Source organism: Scatophagus argus, chromosome 16, assembly GCF_020382885.2.
Source record: "Scatophagus argus isolate fScaArg1 chromosome 16, fScaArg1.pri, whole genome shotgun sequence".
NCBI lineage: Eukaryota > Metazoa > Chordata > Actinopteri > Scatophagidae > Scatophagus > Scatophagus argus.
In genome coordinates, this window is record NC_058508.1 from 10,584,474 (window position 1) to 10,604,998 (window position 20,525).

Below are 20,525 nucleotides of genomic sequence, written 5' to 3' on the forward strand. Positions count from 1 at the left end.
AACTGACCGTGAACTGGCACATGAAAATTACTCATCATCCATGAGAAACATAAACTGAACCCACATCACACGTCCTCACAACAACTAAACTGCTGTTGTCATCTCTGTAAAAGAGTTTGGAAGGCAGACTGCAGCCTTTGTTCTGCATATTTTCTTCATATGAATTCTTATGACAAGCAGGTAGTAGGAAGCAGTTTTAAAATATTTGGCAGGACGTCTTCAAGTATTCATCTGAGTTTCTTTCATAAAAATATTGTAATAAGGCATTTTTGCCAGTAGAGGTCGCCGTTGCTTCATTAATGCAAGTGACTGGAGCCTTGAGGATGGTGACAAAATTTGAGTGACTTTTGATTCTTTTAACCTTAGATTATTGCCAGATGTAATTGTTCCTAAGAACCACAACCCACAAATGGTTTGTCATCAAACTGTCAATTAAACAAGCTGAACTGAGTTTCACGGTTCTGCAATTGTAAGCTTGCTGTGTAACTGTAAGTGTGTGCTTGTCTGTCATTGAACGGTCAGACATTTTGTTAATCCGCACTTTCCTTCCTTTTGGAGTCCTCTCACACCATATTCACAGATGTGTTTTCAGTGTTCAACAGTGCAACATGCAACAAATTTACAGCCTGCAACAGATACGAACTCCAGAGCTTAAAGTTGTCAGAATCAGAATCACAATTCCTTTATTTATTCTTCTTTCTTACAGACATTGCAATTTGCAATATTCCCAACCAAGGAAATGAAAATGAAAAGTTTTAACATATTTGGCAGGACGTCTTCAAGTATTCATCTTAAATGTCTTGAATAAATCAAATATAATAATAAACTTTTGCCAGTAGATGTCACCATTGCTACGTTAATGCAAGTGGCTGGAGACTTGAAGATAGCATATCACTCACTGGTGAAAAAATTGAAGTGACTTTTGAATCTGTCGGTCAGTTATGATGTCAGTGGTTTCAGTGTTTGTGTCCACATTATCTGACCTTTCTCTGCCTTCAGATGGAGTCTGGTTAAACCCGTTTTATCCGTTCTTTGACAGTTTTGAAATGGTATCGATGTTCAATAATTAAGGGAATGAAATACTGTGATCAAAAGTTGAATCATTCAAAACATGATCTTCCTGTGAAGAAAACAGTGAAACAATATTTGAAAGAAACATCATATTATCTGATGTCTCTGTTGAGCTCTTGATGAGAATTTGTACCACATGCACAAAATGGCACAAAATTTATGTCTTCAAAAGAAGACATAAATCTTTGCGGTAGTTTCAACCAGACACATCATTTGTGTGTGTGTGTGTGTCTGTGATGTGTTTGCAAGACTCGTGAACATTAATACAATCTAATCTGATGTAACAGCAGGCAATGTGTGTGAGGATGACTTGAGGAGCGAAGAAGAAAAGAGTTTATGTGTGAGAACAGGCTCTAAAGGAGTCGTGTAGGATGACCTTTCCTTTCTTTTGTTTGGCAAGATTAATTAACGTGTGTCTGTGTCTGTGTGTGTGTGTGTGTGTGTGTGTGTGTGTGTGTGTGTGTGTGTGTGTGTGTGTGTGTGCGTGTGTGTGTGTGTGTGTGTGTGTCTGTGCGTGTGTGTGTGTGTGTGTGACTTAACCAGAGCTCTGAAGCTACCTGGAAGTGTCGAAGGTCCTCTCTCTAGAGGAGGAGAAGGAGCACATCTCCTTGGCATGATGACCACCGTTTAGACCTTCTCCTCCTTTCCCGTTCTCCACTCGTCTTATCTCTGCCTCGCTCACTTGTCTCTTTTTGTCTCACTCCCTCTCAGTCAGGCCTCAGCTTCAACCCATCTCTTTTGCCTGCACTCTTCATTGGAAATAATTCATTTTAGCAATTCCCCACTTCATTTTAGTTGCAGAAAAGATTAATACTCAGAGCTGTGTTGTCAGTCTACCAACAGCAGTATTGTCTGTGTCTGCATTTGTGTCCGCGTGTGTCTGTGTTTGTGTCCTCCTGTTTTTTTGTTGCATTCAGGTCACATTAACTGTATTTTATATCTGTTTTCCACAAACAAATCCCATGGCTGTATTTAGGAATGCTATTCTGTTGTTTAGACATTTGGATAATTTCATGATCCGTTAATGAAATTATAATGAGATCAGGACTGAGTATATTTTATAGATGTCTGTATAAGGTACAACATGGCAGCTGACATGAGATGTGGTTGTTTAGCAAGTGAAATCATAAGTCTGAAACCTTGTTTTCTGCATATTTTCTTCTGATGAATTGATGAAGACAAGAAGGTCCAAGTAAGCAGTTTTAAACAAACACAAATTGTTTGTCAGCAAACACTGTTACATGCAGCACACTTACAACATGCAACAAAACCAAACTCCAGAGATTAAAGCTGTCGCTCTGACACTGTGGCATTATTTACATAGTTAGGGCATGCAGCACTTTGTGAATACAAAAATGCAAAAAGCACTGTACATAAACTAAGTGACCTGATAGACATACTGTGATTAAAACTTTCATTATGCAAAACATGGTGACTGTGAAGAAGATAGTGATGCAATATTTTAAACTAAAAGTATGATTATCTGATGTGATAGCTTTTGCTGAGCCTAATGTGCTCTACATGGAAATGTGGCAGCAGTTTCAACCAGACACAATTTGTCTGTGTCTGTGTGTGTGTGTGTGTGTGTGTGTGTGTGTGTGTGGATACTGTGGATAATGTGGATAATGTGGATACAGCCAGTTCCTCAGAATATTGCCAGATGTAGTTGTTCCTGACAAAAACAAAACAGAAATGGTTTATCATCGATCTGTTTGATGACAACAAATCAAGCTGTGTGTGCTTGTCTATCATTGAACTTCATGTAAAATCAGATGTTTTGTTAATCCGAACTTTCCTTCCTTTTGGAGTCCTCTCATACTGTATTCACAGATGTGTTTTCAGTGTTCAACAGTGCGACATGCAACAAGTTTACCGCCTGCAACAAATACGAACTCCAAAGCTTAAAGTTGTCGCACTGACACTGTGACATTACTTACATAGTTAGGGCATACAGCATTAAAAAAAGCAAAAAGCGCTGCTTTACTGTAAAAAACTTAAAAAAAAATCAGCTAAACCAATAATGCTCAACATAATAGAAATAACTGAAACACAAACAAACTCAAGTCACCATGTAGAGTTGTACAATAATGGAGTGAATTAAAGTACTTCCTGTGATCAAAAACTGAATTTTGAAGAACATGGTAACTGTGAAGAAGATGGTGAAGCAACATTTTAAACAAAAATCATTTTATCTGATCGTTCTTTTGAGCTCTTGCTGAACATAATGTTGCAGCAGTTCCAAACAGACACCACTGAAATCTAAAGGCAACGACAGCCAAATCAATTTAATATTGTTGTTTTAAATGTGTTCATAAGAAGCAACAAACCCAAACCGCAGAAGTCCTTCACTAAAGAAAGGGTGGATCATCACAAGAACTTCACACTTGGACTGATTGGTTGATGGTTATCATTGGCCTGATTGTCTTCGTTGATTGAAATGTCACCCAAGTTGAAGCCTCCGCCCACACTGTACACACACTGTATATATTCTCCTGTCAGGGTGCAGTGAGGAAAGGTCCTGCAGCTTGTCACTTCTTCTCAGCTGTACCTGACTGACCACGCTTGCCAAGATGGTGAAAGCAAGTATAATTTTGACAACAATATTGTGCTCCCGCTGTGCTTTTTATTCTCTGTATGTTATGACTCAGATGAACGAACAGCATGCGTTTATATTTTAAAGGTTAAACTGACTGCTAGTTGACATGTACATTCTGTTTGACCATGTTTTGTATTTTCTAAGGATGGAGTAAGGTTTGGACAGTTGGCTGAGGCTACTGCTGATGCTGTTTTGTGCCTGAAACTGCAATAATAATCGTATCTAGTAAAATCTTGTAGTATTTCCAGACAATAACACACTGTATCACCACCACACCCACCACCCGTCTTTATCTGCACAGGATATGATCATAAAGACCATGTCCTTTAACGTCTGGCAGACCCTGACCATTGTTGGTGTCCCCAAGGCTGGGATACCAAAGTAAGTACGAGTGTAAAATGCTATCTTGACATTTTGAAATAAGTACATCACAAGAAAGCTAAAATAATTTGTGTCTTCCTGGTTTTTCTTTGCATTCAAGTCTCATTAACTGTATTTTATATCTGTTTTCCACAAACAATATCCAATATCAACAATATCCCATGGTTGTATTTCAGAATGCTATGCCTTTGTTTAGACATTTGGATGTCTTATCCGTTAATGAAATTATAATGAGATCAGGACCGAGGTATATTCTATAGATGTCTGTATAAGGTACGACATGGTAGCTGACATGACATGTGGTTGTTCAGCAAGTAAAGTCACAAGGCTGAAACCTTGTTGCCTCCAAGTGTTTTCATTGAAATTAGGAAAAAGATTCATTTTTCATTTTAGTATCGATTCTCTTCTTTAATTACAGCACAGAACTTGGCTGAAGCTTCAAGATTACGACAAATGAAACCTTCGTCTTTCTGTGCTTGTTTCATTTGCACAGCTGAGGTTGTATATGTAAAAATCTAATAAATCTTGTTGTTCAAGAATTTCCCTCCAGGGATTAATAAAGGAATTCTGATTCTGATTGTTACAATGGCCTGCAGTTTTGCAGTGAACATTGGCCCAGACGAAGAGGATATTGCTTTGCATATCAACCCTCGTTTTGACGGCTACTCTCCAAACAATGTGGTGGTCTGCAACTCTTGCCGGGGAGGCAACTGGGATGAGGAAGTCTGTGGGAGTAGCTTTCCTTTCGAATATGAAAAGGAGTTCAAGGTGAGAAACCCTGTGTGTGTATATTTTCGCCCTGCATCAACGTCTTCAGCCATACACTGTGTCTCTGTCTTTCTGTTAGTGACCTCTGGTGGAAAATGTACACCATTATGCCTCTAATACCTTCACTGTTATCATTTGAGAACCGGTTTATAGGCTCACAGAGGTCTGTGAGAACAATATCTGTGCATGAGTCGTTAGACGAGATATTTTCAGGTGTTTGTAATGATAATACACAGCATATAAGAGCTAATTTTAATCAAATCACCATGTCACATATTACATAGAGCTCAGAAGGTGTGTCAACTTTGATATCTCTGCTTTATCAAAGAACAGAGTAGAAGTTCAATATGTAATATTATTTTCTGCCAATTCTTCCCTTTTCTCCCTGTCTCTCGCACACTTCCTGCCAGATGATCATTAAATTCACCCCTGCAGAATTCCAGGTGACTTTACCAGATGGCTCTAAAATCCACTTCCCCAACCGCTTCGGTGCAGGGGGGTACCCCGTCATCAACTTTGTAGGGGATATTTGCATCAGTCGAGTTGAAATCAGTTAAACCTCCAAACTTGCAAGGATTGTTGCATTGAAGTCTAGCATAAGGTTACATATAGCAACAGCTTTAAAACAACTGATCTGTTTAGCAGAGAAGTGCCACATAGAGTCATTTGATCATTTGTCCTTTAAGCTGCCCTGAAATTCTGTGTGTTTTCTTGGATTTTGTCCAGACTTTGTATTAAAGCATGTTCTTTTATGATAAACATGGACTTCTGTGATTATGTCAACATCTTACACAAACAAACCATCAACTCCACATAAATTCACTGTAACAAAACATTCAGACCAACTGGCCATGAACTGGCACATGAAAATTACTCATCATCCATGAGAAACATAAACTGAACCCACATCACACGTCCTCACAACAACTAAACTGCTGTTGTCATCTCTGTAAAAGAGTTTGGAAGGCAGACTGGAGCCTTTGTTCTGCATATTTTCTTCATATGAATTCTTATGACAAGCAGGTAGTAGGAAGCAGTTTTAAAATATTTGGCAGGACGTCTTCAAGTATTCATCTGAGTTTCTTTCATAAAAATATTATAATAAGCCATTTTTGCCAGTAGAGGTCGCCATTGCTACATTAATGCAAGTGACTGGAGACTTGAGGATGCCGTATCACTCACTGGTGACAAAATTTGAGTGACTTTTGATTCTTTTAACCTTAGATTATTGCCAGATGTAATTGTTCCTGAGAACCACAACCCACAAATGGTTTGTCATCAAACTGTCAATTGAACAAGCTGAACTGAGTTTCACGGTTCTGCAATTGTAAGCTTGCTGTGTAACTGTAAGTGTGTGCTTGTCTGTCATTGAACAGTCAGACATTTTGTTAATCCGCACTTTCCTTCCTTTTGGAGTCCTCTCACACCATATTCACAGATGTGTTTTCAGTGTTCAACAGTGCAACATGCAACAAATTTACAGCCTGCAACAGATACGAACTCCAGAGCTTAAAGTTGTCAGAATCAGAATCACAATTCCTTTATTTATTCTTCTTTCTTACAGACATTGCAATTTGCAATATTCCCAACCAAGGAAATGAAAATGAAAAGTTTTAACATATTTGGAAGGACGTCTTCAAGTATTCATCTTAAATGTCTTGAATAAATCAAATATAATAATAAACTTTTGCCAGTAGATGTCACCATTGCTACGTTAATGCAAGTGGCTGGAGACTTGAAGATAGCATATCACTCACTGGTGAAAAAATTGAAGTGACTTTTGAATCTGTCGGTCAGTTATGATGTCAGTGGTTTCAGTGTTTGTGTCCACATTGTCTGACCTTTCTCTGCCTTCAGCTGGAGTCTGGTTAAACCCGTTTTATCCGTTCTTTGACAGTTTTGAAATGGTATCGATGTTCAATAATTAAGGGAATGAAATACTGTGATCAAAAAAAAATCCGTCTTTTGGAATCAATGGCTTGTAAAAAGGATACACAAACTAAGTGATCTGTGTGTGGATGGAGTGCTCTTGTCGTTTGCTGATGCTATGCAAAAATATAATTTGGAATATGAAGATAATTTTTGGAAATATTTACAAATAAGAGACTGTATCACAAAGGGTAAATTTAATCACAACAAGAATACACTGCTTGACTGCAACAAGTTGAAAAGTAAGCAACAACAATAATTTTCACCATGATAAAAACAACTGGGGCGGCACGGTGGTGCAGTGGTTAGCACTGTTGCCTCATAGCAAGAGGGTTCCAGGTTCAAATCCCGGTCTGGGCCCTTCTATGTGGAGTTTGCATGTTCTCCCTGTGCCTGTGTGGGTTTTCTCCGGGTACTCCGGCTTCCTCCCACAACACCAAAAACATGCACGTTAGGTTAATTGGCTACTCTAAATTGCCCCTAGGTGTGAATGTGAGAGTGTGTGGTTGTTTGTCTTTATGTGTTGGCCCTGCGATTGACTGGCGACCAGTCCAGGGTGTACCCTGCCTTTCGCCCGTAGTCAGCTGGGATAGGCTCCAGCTCCCCCGCGACCCTGACGGATAAGCGGTATAGAAAATGGATGGATGGATAAAAACAACTGAAAATAACTAAATAATACATATGGATGTACAGTAATGGAGTGAATAGAAGTACTTCCAGTCATCAAATTGAATTTTGAAAAAAATGGTGACTGTGAAGAAGATAAAGAAGAAATATGTTAAAACAAAAACATATTATCTGATCTATTATCTGTTCTTTTGAGCTCTTGTTGAGCCTAATGTGCTCACATACTGAAATGTGCCAGAACTTTCAATCAGACACAATTTGTGTGTGTGTGCGTGTGTATGTATGACGATGATTTGAAGAGAGAAAAAAAGTTTATGTGTGAGATGTATGATGACCTTTCCTTTCTTTCTTTCATTCATCAAGATTCATTAATGTGTGTGTGTGTGTGTATGGGTACTGTTGAAAATGTGGATACTGCCAGTTCCTTAGAACAGTGCCAGATGTAGTTGTTCCTGAGAAGAAGGAACCAGAAATGCTTTGTCAACAAATGGTCAAACAATCAAGCTGATCTAACTTTCACCATACCGTCGCCACTGTATTGTGTAATTGTTAGTGTGTGCTTGTCTGTCATTGAAATTCATGTAAAATAAAATGTTTTGTTAATCCGCACTTTGCTTCATTTTGGAGTCCTCTCACACTGTGTTCACAGATGTGTTTTCAGTGTTCAACTAACACTCAAAGCCACAGCCAAATCAACTTAATAATCTTATTTTAAATGTATTTATAACAAGTGACAAACCCAAACCGCAGAAGTCCTTCACTAGAGAAAGGGTGGATCATTACAATAACTTCACACTTGGACTGATTGGTTGATGGTTATCATTGGCCTGATTGACCCAAGTTGAAGCCTCCGCCCACACTGTACACACACTGTATATATTCTCCTGTCAGGGTGCAGTGAGGAAAGGTCCTGCAGCTTGTCACTTCTTCTCATCTGTACCTGATTGACTACGCTTGCCAAGATGGTGAAAGTAAGCATAATTTTACAATGTTGTGCTCCTGGTGTGCTTTTTATTCTCTGTATGTTATGACTCAGATGAACGAACAGCATGCGTTTGTATTTTAAAAGTGACTGCTAGCTGACATGTACATTCTGTTTGACCATGTTTTGCATTTTCTAAGGATGGAGTAAGGTTTGGACAGTTGGCTGAGGCTACTGCTGATGCTGTTTTGTGCCTGAAACTGCAATAATAATCGTATCTAGTAAAATCTTGTAGTATTTCCAGACAATAACACACTGTATCACCACCACACCCACCACCCGTCTTTATCTGCACAGGATATGATCATAAAGACCATGTCCTTTAAGGTCTGGCAGACCCTGACCATTGTTGGTGTCCCCAAGGCTGGGATATCAGAGTAAGTACGAATGTAAAATGCTATCTTGATATTTTGAAATAAGTACATCACAAGAAAGCTAAAATAATTTGTGTCTTCCTGGTTTTTCTTTGCATTCAGGTCTCATTAACAGTATTTTATATCTGTTTTCCACAAACAAATCCCTTGGTTGTATTTCAGAATGCTATTCCTTTGTTTAGACATTCTGATGTCTTATCTGTTAATGAAATTAAAATGAGATCAGGACCGAGTATATTCTATAGATGTCTGTATAAGGTACGACATGGTAGCTGACATGACATGTGGATGTTTAGCAAGTAAAGTCACAAGGCTGAAACCTTGCTGCCTCCAAGTGTTTTCATTGATATTAGGAAAAAGATTCATTTTTCATTTTAGTATCATTTCTACATTTTTACATCGCAGAACCTTTTTGTGCTTGTTTCATTTGCACAGCTAAGGTTGTATGTGTAAAAATCTAATAAATCTTGTTGTTACAATGGCCTGCAGTTTTAAAGTGAATATTTGCCCAGACGAAAAGGATATTGCTATGCATATCAACCCTCGTTTTGACGGCTACTCTCCAAACAATGTGGTGGTCTGCAACTCTTACCAGGGAGGCAACTGGGATGAGGAAGTCCGTGGGAGTAGCTTTCCTTTCGAATACGAAAAGGAGTTCATGGTGAGAAACTCTGTGTGTGTATATTTTCGCCCTGCGTCAACGTCTTCAGCCATACACTGTGTCTCTGTCTTTCTGTTAGTGACCTCTGGTGGAAAATGTATGCCATTATGCCTCTAATACCTTCACTGTTATCATTTGAGAACTGGTTTATAGGCTCACAGAGGTCTGTGAGAACAATATCTGTGCATGAGTCGTTAGACGAGATATTTTCAGGTGTTTGTAATGATAATACACAGCATATAAGAGCTAATTTTAATTAAATCACCATGTCACATATTACATAGAGCTCAGAAGGTGTGTCAACTTTGATATGTCTGCTTTATCAAAGAACAGAGTAGAAGTTCAATATGTAATGTTATTTTCTGCCAATTCTTCCCTTTTCTCCCTGTCTCTCGCACACTTCCTGCCAGATGATCATTAAATTCACCCCTGCAGAGTTCCAGGTGACTTTACCAGATGGCTCTAAAATCCACTTCCCCAACCGCTTCGGTGCGGGGAGGTACCCGGTCATCAAATTTGAAAAGGATGTTTGCATCAGTCGAGTTGAAATCAGTTAAACCTCCAAACTTGCAAGGATTGTTGCATTGAAGTCTAGCATAAGGTTACATATAGCCACAGCTTTTAAACAACTTAGCTGTTTAGCTGTTTTCCTCCAGACTTTCCTGATTTGTAACTGAGCATAATGCTTGCCTTTGCAACATGTATTAAAGCATGTTCTTTCATGATAAACATGGACTTCTGTGATTATGTCAACATCTTACACAAACAAACCATCAACTCCACATAAATTCACTGTAACAAAACATTCAGATCAACTGGCCATGAACTGGCACATGAAAATTACTCATCATCCATGAGAAACATAAACTGAACCCACATCACACGTCCTCACAACAACTAAACCGCTGTTTACATCTCTATTAAAGAGGTTTGGAAGGCAGACTGCAGCCTTTTTTCAGCATAGTTTCTTCTTACGAATTCTTATGACAAACAGGTCCTAGTAAGCAGTTTTAACAGGTTTAGCAGGAAGTACCGTTTTTTCCAGACTATAAGCCGCTACCTTTTTCCCACGCCTTGAACTCTGCGGCCTAAACAACGATGCGGCTATTCTATAGATTTTTACGGGCTAACGGCCTGGTGATGCGAAGAGGAAGGCGCTAGTTTTAAGCGTAACTTTTAACAGTCATTTTGCGTGTCACGCACATACCGTCATCATGGAAAACACTCGAAGAAATGCATATGATGCAGCTTTTAAGTTAAAAACAATCGAACTGGCTGTCCAAGAAGGAAATAGAGCTGCTGCACGTAAGCTTGGCGTAAATGATGAGACGTTGGAGACGGCAGCGTGAAGAACTGACGGAATGCAAAAAGACGACAAAAGCTTTCAGAGGTAATAAAAGCAGATGGTCCAGACTTGAAAACGTATGTCATGTTACAATGTGGACACCTGCGGCTTATAGTCAAGTGCGGCCTATATATATGTACAAATATTATTATGATTATTTAATTTGGTGGGTTCGGCTTATACTCAGGTGCGTTCTATAGTCCGGAAAATACGGTATTCATTGGAATTTCTTTCATAAATAAAATCACAATAATCCATTTTGCCAGTAGGTGTCGCTATTGCTACATTAATGCAAGTGACTGGAGACTTGAGGATGGTGTATGACTCACTGGTGAGAAATTTGAAGTGACTTTTGAATCTGCTGATCAGTTATGATCTCAGTGGAGTGTTTGTGTCCACATTATCTGACCTTTCTCTGCCATCAGCTGAGGTCAACACTCATGATTCCATATTGATTAAACCTACTCCATTCTTCTTGAATTTCCCTCGGGATCAATAAAGTATCTATCTATCTGTCTATCTCTATCTTGACAGTTTTGACACTTTGCAATAATGGAGTGAATGGAAGTGCTTCCTGTTATCAAAAATTGAATTATGAAAAACATGGTGACTGTGAAGAAGACAATATTTTAAACAAAAATCATATCGTCTGATCGTTCATTTGAGCTCTTGCTGAGCCTAATGTGCTCTGCTTGCACTTAAATGTGCCAGTAGTTTCAAACAGACACAATTTGTGTGTGTATTTGTGTATGTGTGTGTATGTATGAACATTGTGTGTGATGATGGTTTGAGGAGAGAACATTTTTCATATGAGAACAAGTTCTAATGTAGTAATGTAGGATGACATTTTCTTTATTTATTTTGTTAGGATTCACATGATGATGATTTGAAGAGAGAAAAAAAGTTTATGTGTGAGATGTATGATGACCTTCTTTCTTTCATTCATCAATATTCGTTAATGTGTGTGTGTGTGGGGGGGGGGGGGGGGGGGGGGGGGGGGGGGTGGGCGCGGGGGGGGGGGGGGGGGGCGCGGGGGTGTACTGTTGATAACGTGGATACTGCCAGTTCCTTAGAATATTTCCAGGTGTGGTTGTTCCTGAGAAGAAGGAACCAGAAATGCTTTGTCAACAGATTTGTCAATAGGTTATACATGTCATTCTGGGGTTATCACTTCATATGGCTTCAAATTTATACCTTCAGGTATGAAATATCTAGGCATTCAACTAAATGTAAATCTGGTTGAAATAATGCTCTCGAATATGGAACCACTCCTCCAGAAAATAAAAATGAACTTGGATAAATGGGGAAAGTTGAAGCTCACACTGTGGGGAAAAATTAATGTCATTAATATGGTGGTTGCACCACAATTCAACTATGTTTCCATGATGTTATCAGTCAATATAGTGCCACAACTTTTTAAACATTATGATAGAATTATCAAAGACTTTTTTATGGGATAAAATGAGACCAAGGATTAATATTAAAAAGATGTGGTCACCAAAGGAAATAGAAGGTATGGGTGTACCTAATGTAAGATTATATAATCTGTCATTTGAAATGTCTAGGTTGAGAAAACATTGGAAGGGTCAGGAGCTGAGTTGGATCAAAACTGAAAGGGACCTAACTAGTCCGTTTGAACCTCTGGATGTCCCCTCACATGGTGTAACAACTTCTGGACATAATTATTTTTCAAACCCAGTGCTTTCTTATTCTAAAGCAGTTTGGAGAGAAATTCATAAGATCTATAGTATTTCACACTTAAGACAACCTTATGCCTCTCTGTGGCACAACCCAGCTATACGTATTGGGAAAAAATCTGTCTTTTGGAATCAATGGCTTGTAAAAGGGATACACAAACTAAGTGATCTGTGTGTGGATGGAGTGCTCTTGTCGTTTGCTGATGCTATGCAAAAATATAATTTGGAATATGAAGATAATTTTTAGAAATATTTACAAATAAGAGACTGTATCACAAAGGGTCAATTTAATCACAACAAGAATACACTGCTTGATTGCAACAAGTTGAAAAGTAAGCAACAACAATAATTTTCACCATGATAAAAACAACTGAAAATAACTAAATAATACATATGGATGTACAATAATGGAGTGAATAGAAGTATTTCCTGTCATCAAGTTGAATTTTGAAAAAAATGGTGACTGTGAAGAAGACAGAGAAGAAATATGTTAAAACAAAAACATATTATCTGATTGTTCTTTTGAGCTCTTGGTGAGCCTAATGTGCTCACATACTGAAATGTGCCAGAACTTTCAATCAGACACAATTTGTGTGTGTGTGCGTGTGTATGTATGATGATGATTTGAAGAGAGAAAAAAAGTTTATGTGTGAGATGTATGATGACCTTCTTTCTTTCATTCATCAAGATTCATTAATGTGTGTGTGTGTGTGTGTGTATGGGTACTGTTGAAAATGTGGATACTGCCAGTTCCTTAGAACAGTGCCAGATGTAATTGTTCCTGAGAAGAAGGAACCAGAAATGCTTTGTCGACAAATGGTCAAACAATCAAGCTGATCTAACTTTCACCATACCGTCGCCACTGTATTGTGTAATTGTAAGTGTGTGCTTGTCTGTCATTGAACTTTGAACCATTGAACTTTGAACGGATGTGTTTTCAGTGTTCAACTAACACTCAAAGCAACAGCCAAATCAACTTAATAATCTTGTTTTAAATGTATTTATAAGAAGTGACAAACCCAAACCGCAGAAGTCCTTCACTAAAGAAACGGTGGATCATTCCAATAACTTCACACTTGGACTGATTGGTTGATGGTTATCATTGGCCTGATTGTTTTCGTTGATTGAAATGTCACCCAAGTTGAAGCCTTCACCCACACTGCACACACACTGTATATATTCTCCTGTCAGGGTGCAGTGAGGAAAGGTCCTGCAGCTTGTCACTTCTTCTCAGCTGTACCTGACTGACCACGCTTGCCAAGATGGTGAAAGTAAGTATAATTTTGACAATAATATTGTGCTCCCGTTGTGCTTTTTATTCTCTGTATGTTATGACTCAGATGAACGAACAGCATGCGTTTGTATTTTAAAGGTGAAACTGACTGCTAGTTGACATGTACATTCTGTTTGACCATGTTTTGTATTTTCTAAGGATGGAGTAAGGTTTGGACAGTTGGCTGAGGCTACTGCTGATGCTGTTTTGTGCCTGAAACTGCAATAATAATTGTATCTAGTAAAATCTTAAAGTATTTCCAGACAATAACACACTGTATCACCACCACACCCACCACCCGTCTTTATCTGCACAGGGTATGATCATAAAGACCATGTCCTTTAAGGTCTGGCAGACCCTGACCATTGTTGGTGTTCCCAAGGCTGGGATATCAGAGTAAGTACAAATGTAAAATGCTATCTTGATATTTTGAAATAAGTACATCACAAGAAAGCTAAAATAGTTTGTGTCTTCCTGGATTTTTTTTTGCAATCGGATCTCATTAACAGTATTTTATATCTGTTTTCCAAAAACAAATCCCTTGGTTGTATTTCAGAATGCTATTCCTTTGTTTAGACATTTGGATGTCTTATCCGTTAATGAAATTATAATGAGATCAGGACCGAATATATTCTATAGATTTCTGTATAAGGTAAGACATGGTAGCTGACATGACATGTGGATGTTCTGCAGTTTTAAAGTGAATATTTGCCCAGACGAAGAGGATGTTGCTATGCATATCAACCCTCGTTTTGACGGCTACTCTCCAAACAATGTGGTGGTCTGCAACTCTTACCAGGGAGGCAAATGGGATGAGGAAGTCTGTGGGAGTAGCTTTCCTTTCGAATATGAAAAGGAGTTCAAGGTGAGAAACCCTGTGTGTGTATATTTTCGCCCTGCGTCAACGTCTTCAGCCATACACTGTGGCTCTGTCTTTCTGTTAGTGACCTCTGGTGGAAAATGTATGCCATTATGCCTCTAATACCTTCACTGTTGTCATTTGAGAACCGGTTTATAGGCTCACAGAGGTCTGTGAGAACAATATCTGTGCATGAGTCGTTAGACGAGATATTTTCAGGTGTTTGTAATGATAATACAAAGCATGAAAGAGCTAATGTTAATTAAATCACCATGTCACATATTACATAGAGCTCAGAAGGTGTGTCAACTTTGATATGTCTGCTTTATCAAAGAACAGAGTAGAAGTTCAATATGTCATATTATTTTCTGCCAATTCTTCCCTTTTCTCCCTGTCTCTCGCACACTTCCTGCCAGATGATCATTAAATTCACCCCTGCAGAATTCCAGGTGACTTTACCAGATGGCTCTAAAATCCACTTCCCCAACCGCTTCGGTGCAGAGAGGTACCCCGTCATCAACTTTAAAGAGGATGTTTGCATCAGTCGAGTTGAAATCAGTTAAACCTCCAAACTTGCAAGGATTGTTGCATTGAAGTCTAGCATAAGGTTACATATAGCCACAGCTTTTAAACAACTGAGCTGTTTAGCAGAGAAGTGCCACATAGAGTCATTTGATCATTTGTTCTTTAAGCTGCCTTGAAATTCTGTGTGTTTTCTTGTATTTCCTCCAGACTTTCCTGATTTATAACTGAGCATAATGCTTGCCTTTGCAACATGTATTAAAGCATGTTCTTTCATGATAAACATGGACTTCTGTGATTATGTCAACATCTTACACAAACAAACATCAACTCGCTCAACGCTTGCCAAGATGAACAGAGTGAGTCTAATTTTGACAACAGTATTGTGCTCCTGCTTGTTTTTTATTCTCTCTATGTCTCTAAGATGGACAAGCAGTATGAGCTCGTATGTTAAAAGTGAGTCTGACATCTGATTGACATGTAAATTCTGTGGATGAGGCAAAGGTTGGAGAGTTTGCCAGGGCTACTGCTGATGCTGTTTTGTGCTTGATGGCTTGAAGCTGCAATAATAAGCTGCAATAATAATATGTAGTATTTGTAGTATTTTCACACAATAAGGCACTGTATCCACCCCCATCACCTCTTTCCTCACAGGATTTGATCATAAAAAACATGCCTTTTAAGGCTGAGCAGAAGTTGACCGTTGTTGGAGTGGTCAATTCTGATGCCGCTGGGTAAGTGCTAACATAAAAAACTATCTTGATATTTTTGAAATTAGTTCATCACAATAAAACTCAGATAGTTTGCGCCTTCCAGATTCTTTTCGGCGTTCAGGTCACGTTGACAATATTTTCCATCTGTTTTCAACAAACAAGTGTCATGTTTGTTTCACATAAAGCTATTCTTTTGTTCAGATATTTGGATGTTTCATCGGTTAAAGAAACTTTAATGAGATTAGGACTGAATATATTATATTGATGTCTGTATAAGGTATGACATGGTAGCTGACATGACGTGTGGTTCTTTAGCAAGTGAAGTCATGAGGCTGAAACCTTGTTCCCTCCAGCTGTTTTACTGAAATCATGACAAAGGTTCACTTTTCCTTTCAGTGTACTTTCTCCTGTTTAGCTACATCACAGTAGGTGGCTGAGGCTTCCAGAGCACAACAAATGAAACACATTCTTTGTTTCGTATTCTTCTTTATCAGTTTTTGGTTTTCATTCCATTTTCTGTGTGGAATACCATAACTGGACCCAACACGAGGGCCATTCTTTACATCCATGTATAATTAGTTATAGTCAGTGACTATGTATAAACTTCCCCTGGATAATAGGAGGTCGATGAAGATAAGGTTTGCAGAGGGAAAGCAACCATGCTACTGCTGAAGCTGTGCATATCAAAATGTAATAAATCTCTCTGTCACATTGTGTTGCAGTTTTGAAGTGAATATCGGCCAAGATGAACTGAATTATGCAATTCATATCAACCCTCGTTTTAACACCAAGGGAGATGTTAATAGGGTGATCTGCAACTCTTACCAGAACGGCATCTGGGGTGTCGAGGTTCGTGGGGGAGGCTTTCCTTTCCAACAGGGAAAGGAGTTCAAGGTGAGTGACCATATGTGTGTGTATTCTTGCCCTGCATTGATGTCTTCAGGCGTACAATGTGTCCCACGCCTATTACCTTCTGTTAGTGACCTCTGCTGGAAAATGTATGCCACTACACCTCTGGTAACTTCACTGTTATCATTTGAGCACCACTTTATGGGCTCTCATAGGTCTGTGAGAACTATATCTGTGCATGTTTCATTAGATAAACTGTTTTAAGGTATTTATAATGATATGATACAGCATGTAAGAGCTGATTTTTACCTTTGAAATGTCTACTTTATCAAAGAATGGAACAGAAGTTCAAAATATAACATCACTTTCTACATTTTCTTCCTTTCTCTCTCTGTCTCTTCCACACATGCTACCATCCAGATCATGGTTACATTCACCTGTACAGAGTTCAAGGTGACCCTATCAGATGGCTCTGAAATCCTCTTCCCCAACCGCATAGGTGCGGATACATACTCCGTCATCAGCTTTCGTGGGGATGCTTGCCTCAAAAGAGTTGAGGTGGAGTAAACCTGAACCCTCCCTGGGATTATTGGATTGAAATCTAGCATAAGGTCACATATAGCCACAGCTTTTAATTTCCTGACTATATTTGGCATCAGTAGTGCCTCACTTGCAGTTGTCACAAAATGTATTATGCAAGAATTCAGCTTGTTGACATGTGCAGATGCAAGCAACAGCTTAGCTGTTTAGCTGAAAAGTGCCACATAGAGTCATTTGATCATTTGTTCTTTAAGCTGCCTTGAAATGCTTTGTGTTTTCTTGTATTTCCTCCAGACATTCCTGATTTGTAACTGAGCATAATGCTTGCCTTCGCAACATGTATTAAAGCATGTTCTTTCATGATAAACATGGACTTCTGTGACTCCTTAAACTTGTTATACAAGCATATTATCAACTGACAAAAGCAATTTCCTGCCATCACTCCACATAAATTCACTGTAACAAAACATTCAGACCAACTGACCGTGAACTGGCACGTGAAAATTACTCATCATCCATGAGAAACATAAACTGAACCCACATCACACGTCCTCACAACAACTAAACTGCTGTTGTCATCTCTGTAAAAGAGTTTGGAAGGCAGACTGGAGCCTTTGTTCTGCATATTTTCTTCATATGAATTCTTATGACAAGCAGGTAGTAGGAAGCAGTTTTAAAATATTTGGCAGGACGTCTTCAAGTATTCATCTGAGTTTCTTTCATAAAAATATTGTAATAAGCCATTTTTGCCAGTAGAGGTCGCCGTTGCTTCATTAATGCAAGTGACTGGAGCCTTGAGGATGGTGACAAAATTTGAGTGACTTTTGATTCTTTTAACCTTAGATTATTGCCAGATGTAATTGTTCCTGAGAACCACAACCCACAAATGGTTTGTCATCAAACTGTCAATTAAACAAGCTGAACTGAGTTTCACTGTTCTGCAATTGTAAGCTTGCTGTGTAACTGTAAGTGTGTGCTTGTCTGTCATTGAACGGTCAGACATTTTGTTAATCCGCACTTTCCTTCCTTTTGGAGTCCTCTCACACCATATTCACAGATGTGTTTTCAGTGTTCAACAGTGCAACATGCAACAAATTTACAGCCTGCAACAGATACGAACTCCAGAGCTTAAAGTTGTCAGAATCAGAATCACAATTCCTTTATTTATTCTTCTTTCTTACAGACATTGCAATTTGCAATATTCCCAACCAAGGAAATGAAAATGAAAAGTTTTAACATATTTGGCAGGACGTCTTCAAGTATTCATCTTAAATGTCTTGAATAAATCAAATATAATAATAAACTTTTGCCAGTAGATGTCACCATTGCTACGTTAATGCAAGTGGCTGGAGACTTGAAGATAGCATATCACTCACTGGTGAAAAAATTGAAGTGACTTTTGAATCTGTCGGTCAGTTATGATGTCAGTGGTTTCAGTGTTTGTGTCCACATTATCTGACCTTTCTCTGTCTTCAGATGGAGTCTGGTTAAACCCGTTTTATCCGTTCTTTGACAGTTTTGAAATGGTATCGATGTTCAATAATTAAGGGAATGAAATACTGTGATCAAAAATTGAATCATTCAAAACATGATCTTCCTGTGAAGAAAACAGTGAAACAATATTTGAAAGAAACATCATATTATCTGATGTCTCTGTTGAGCTCTTGATGAGAATTTGTACCACATGCACAAAATGGCACAAAATTTATGTCTTCATAGGAAGACATAAATCTTTGCGGTAGTTTCAACCAGACACATCATTTGTGTGTGTGTGTGTGTGTGTGTGTGTGTGTGTGTGTGATGTGTTTGCGAGACTCATGAATATTAATACAGTCTAATCTGATGTAACAGCAGGCAATGTGTGTGAGGATGACTTGAGGAGCGAAGAAGAAAAGAGTTTATGTATGAGAACAGGCTCTAAAGGAGTCGTGTAGGATGACCTTTCCTTTCTTTTGTTTGGCAAGATTAATTAACGTGTGTCTGTGTGTGTGTGTGTGTGCGTGTGTGTGTGTGTGTGTGTGACTTAACCAGAGCTCTGAAGCTACCTGGAAGTGTCGAAGGTCCTCTCTGTAGAGGAGGAGAAGGAGCACATCTCCTTGGCATGATGACCACCGTTTAGACCTTCTCCTCCTTTCCCGTTCTCCACTCGTCTTATCTCTGCCTCACTCACTTGTCTCTTTTTGTCTCACTCCCTCTCAGTCAGGCCTCAGCTTCAACCCATCTCTTTTGCCTGCACTCTTCATTGGAAATAATTCATTTTAGCAATTCCCCACTTCATTTTAGTTGCAGAAAAGATTAATACTTAGAGCTGTGTTGTCAGTCTACCAACAGCAGTATTGTCTGTGTCTGCATTTGTGTCCGCGTGTGTCTGTGTTTGTGTCCTCCTGTTTTTTTTGTTGCATTCAGGTCACATTAACAGTATTTTATATCTGTTTTCCACAAACAAATCCCAAGGTTGTATTTCAGAATGCTATTCCGTTGTTTAGACATTTGGATAATTTCATGATCCGTTAATGAAATTATAATGAGATCAGGACTGAGTATATTTTATAGATGTCTGTATAAGGTACAACATGGTAGCTGACATGAGATGTGGCTGTTTAGCAAGTGAAATCATAAGTCTGAAACCTTGTTTTCTGCATATTTTCTTCTGATGAATTCTTAAGACAAGAAGGTCCAAGTAAGCAGTTTTAAACAACCTCAAATTGTTTGTCAGCAAACACTGTTACATGCAGCACACTTACAACATGCAACAAAACCAAACTCCAGAGATTAAAGCTGTCACTCTGACACTGTGGCATTATTTACATAGTTAGGGCATGCAGCACTTTGTGAATACAAAAATGCAAGAACTTTTCTTCCTTTTGGAGTGTGGAGACCACACTTGCCAAGATGAACAGAGTGAGTCTAATTCTGACAACAATATCGTGCTCCTGCTTGTTTTTTATTCTCTCTATGTCTCTAAGATGGATGTCTGACATGACAAGCTGGTCCTAGTAAGCAGTTTTAACAGATTTAGCAGGAAGCACCGTACCATGATGCAGCTTTTAAGTTAAAAACAATCGAACTGGCTGTCCAAGAAGGAAATAGAGCTGCTGCACGTAAGCTTGGCGTAAATGAAGAGACGTTGGAGACGGCAGCGTGAAGAACTGACGGAATGCAAAAAGACTGACTGTGAAGAAGATAGAGAAGAAATATGTTAAAACAAAAACATATTATCTGATTGTTCTTTTGAGCTCTTGGTGAGTCTATTGTCCTCACATACTGAAATGTGCCAGAACTTTTAATCAGACACAATTTGTGTGTGTGTGTGTGTATGTATGACGATGATTTGAAAA

General features: G+C 38.7%; 4 protein-coding genes across 6 annotated transcripts; all 4 read left to right on the forward strand.

The window, feature by feature from the left end:
- The first annotated feature begins 3,417 nt into the window (after positions 1-3,417).
- Positions 3,418-5,373, forward strand: LOC124073564 (beta-galactoside-binding lectin-like). The gene is made up of 4 exons (XM_046415865.1): positions 3,418-3,644; positions 3,969-4,048; positions 4,645-4,816; positions 5,227-5,373. The coding sequence occupies exons 1-4, from the start codon at positions 3,642-3,644 to the stop codon at positions 5,371-5,373; spliced, it is 402 nt and encodes a 133-aa protein (XP_046271821.1). The 5' UTR covers positions 3,418-3,641.
- A 2,860-nt stretch (positions 5,374-8,233) lies between these two features.
- On the forward strand, positions 8,234-15,337 carry LOC124073619 (beta-galactoside-binding lectin-like). Of its 2 annotated transcripts, XM_046415975.1 has the most exons (5): positions 8,234-8,343; positions 8,652-8,731; positions 9,218-9,389; positions 9,800-9,995; positions 15,178-15,337. In XM_046415975.1, exons 1-4 carry the CDS (start codon positions 8,335-8,337, stop codon positions 9,944-9,946), a joined length of 408 nt encoding a protein of 135 aa, XP_046271931.1. In that variant the 5' UTR covers positions 8,234-8,334; the 3' UTR covers positions 9,947-9,995; positions 15,178-15,337. The 2 variants fall into 2 exon arrangements, with proteins under 2 accessions (XP_046271931.1, XP_046271930.1); XM_046415974.1 differs by lacking the exon at positions 15,178-15,337 and having other exon boundaries at positions 8,237-8,343; positions 9,800-10,118.
- LOC124073621 (beta-galactoside-binding lectin-like) lies at positions 13,597-15,171 on the forward strand. The gene is made up of 4 exons (XM_046415979.1): positions 13,597-13,702; positions 14,021-14,100; positions 14,398-14,569; positions 14,980-15,171. The coding sequence occupies exons 1-4, from the start codon at positions 13,694-13,696 to the stop codon at positions 15,124-15,126; spliced, it is 408 nt and encodes a 135-aa protein (XP_046271935.1). The 5' UTR covers positions 13,597-13,693; the 3' UTR covers positions 15,127-15,171.
- LOC124073622 (beta-galactoside-binding lectin-like) lies at positions 13,605-17,554 on the forward strand. Of its 2 annotated transcripts, XM_046415980.1 has the most exons (5): positions 13,605-13,696; positions 14,898-14,903; positions 15,740-15,819; positions 16,521-16,692; positions 17,068-17,554. In XM_046415980.1, exons 1-5 carry the CDS (start codon positions 13,694-13,696, stop codon positions 17,212-17,214), a joined length of 408 nt encoding a protein of 135 aa, XP_046271936.1. In that variant the 5' UTR covers positions 13,605-13,693; the 3' UTR covers positions 17,215-17,554. The 2 variants fall into 2 exon arrangements, with proteins under 2 accessions (XP_046271936.1, XP_046271937.1); XM_046415981.1 differs by lacking the exons at positions 13,605-13,696; positions 14,898-14,903 and adding an exon at positions 15,407-15,444.
- The last annotated feature ends 2,971 nt before the right edge of the window (positions 17,555-20,525 follow it).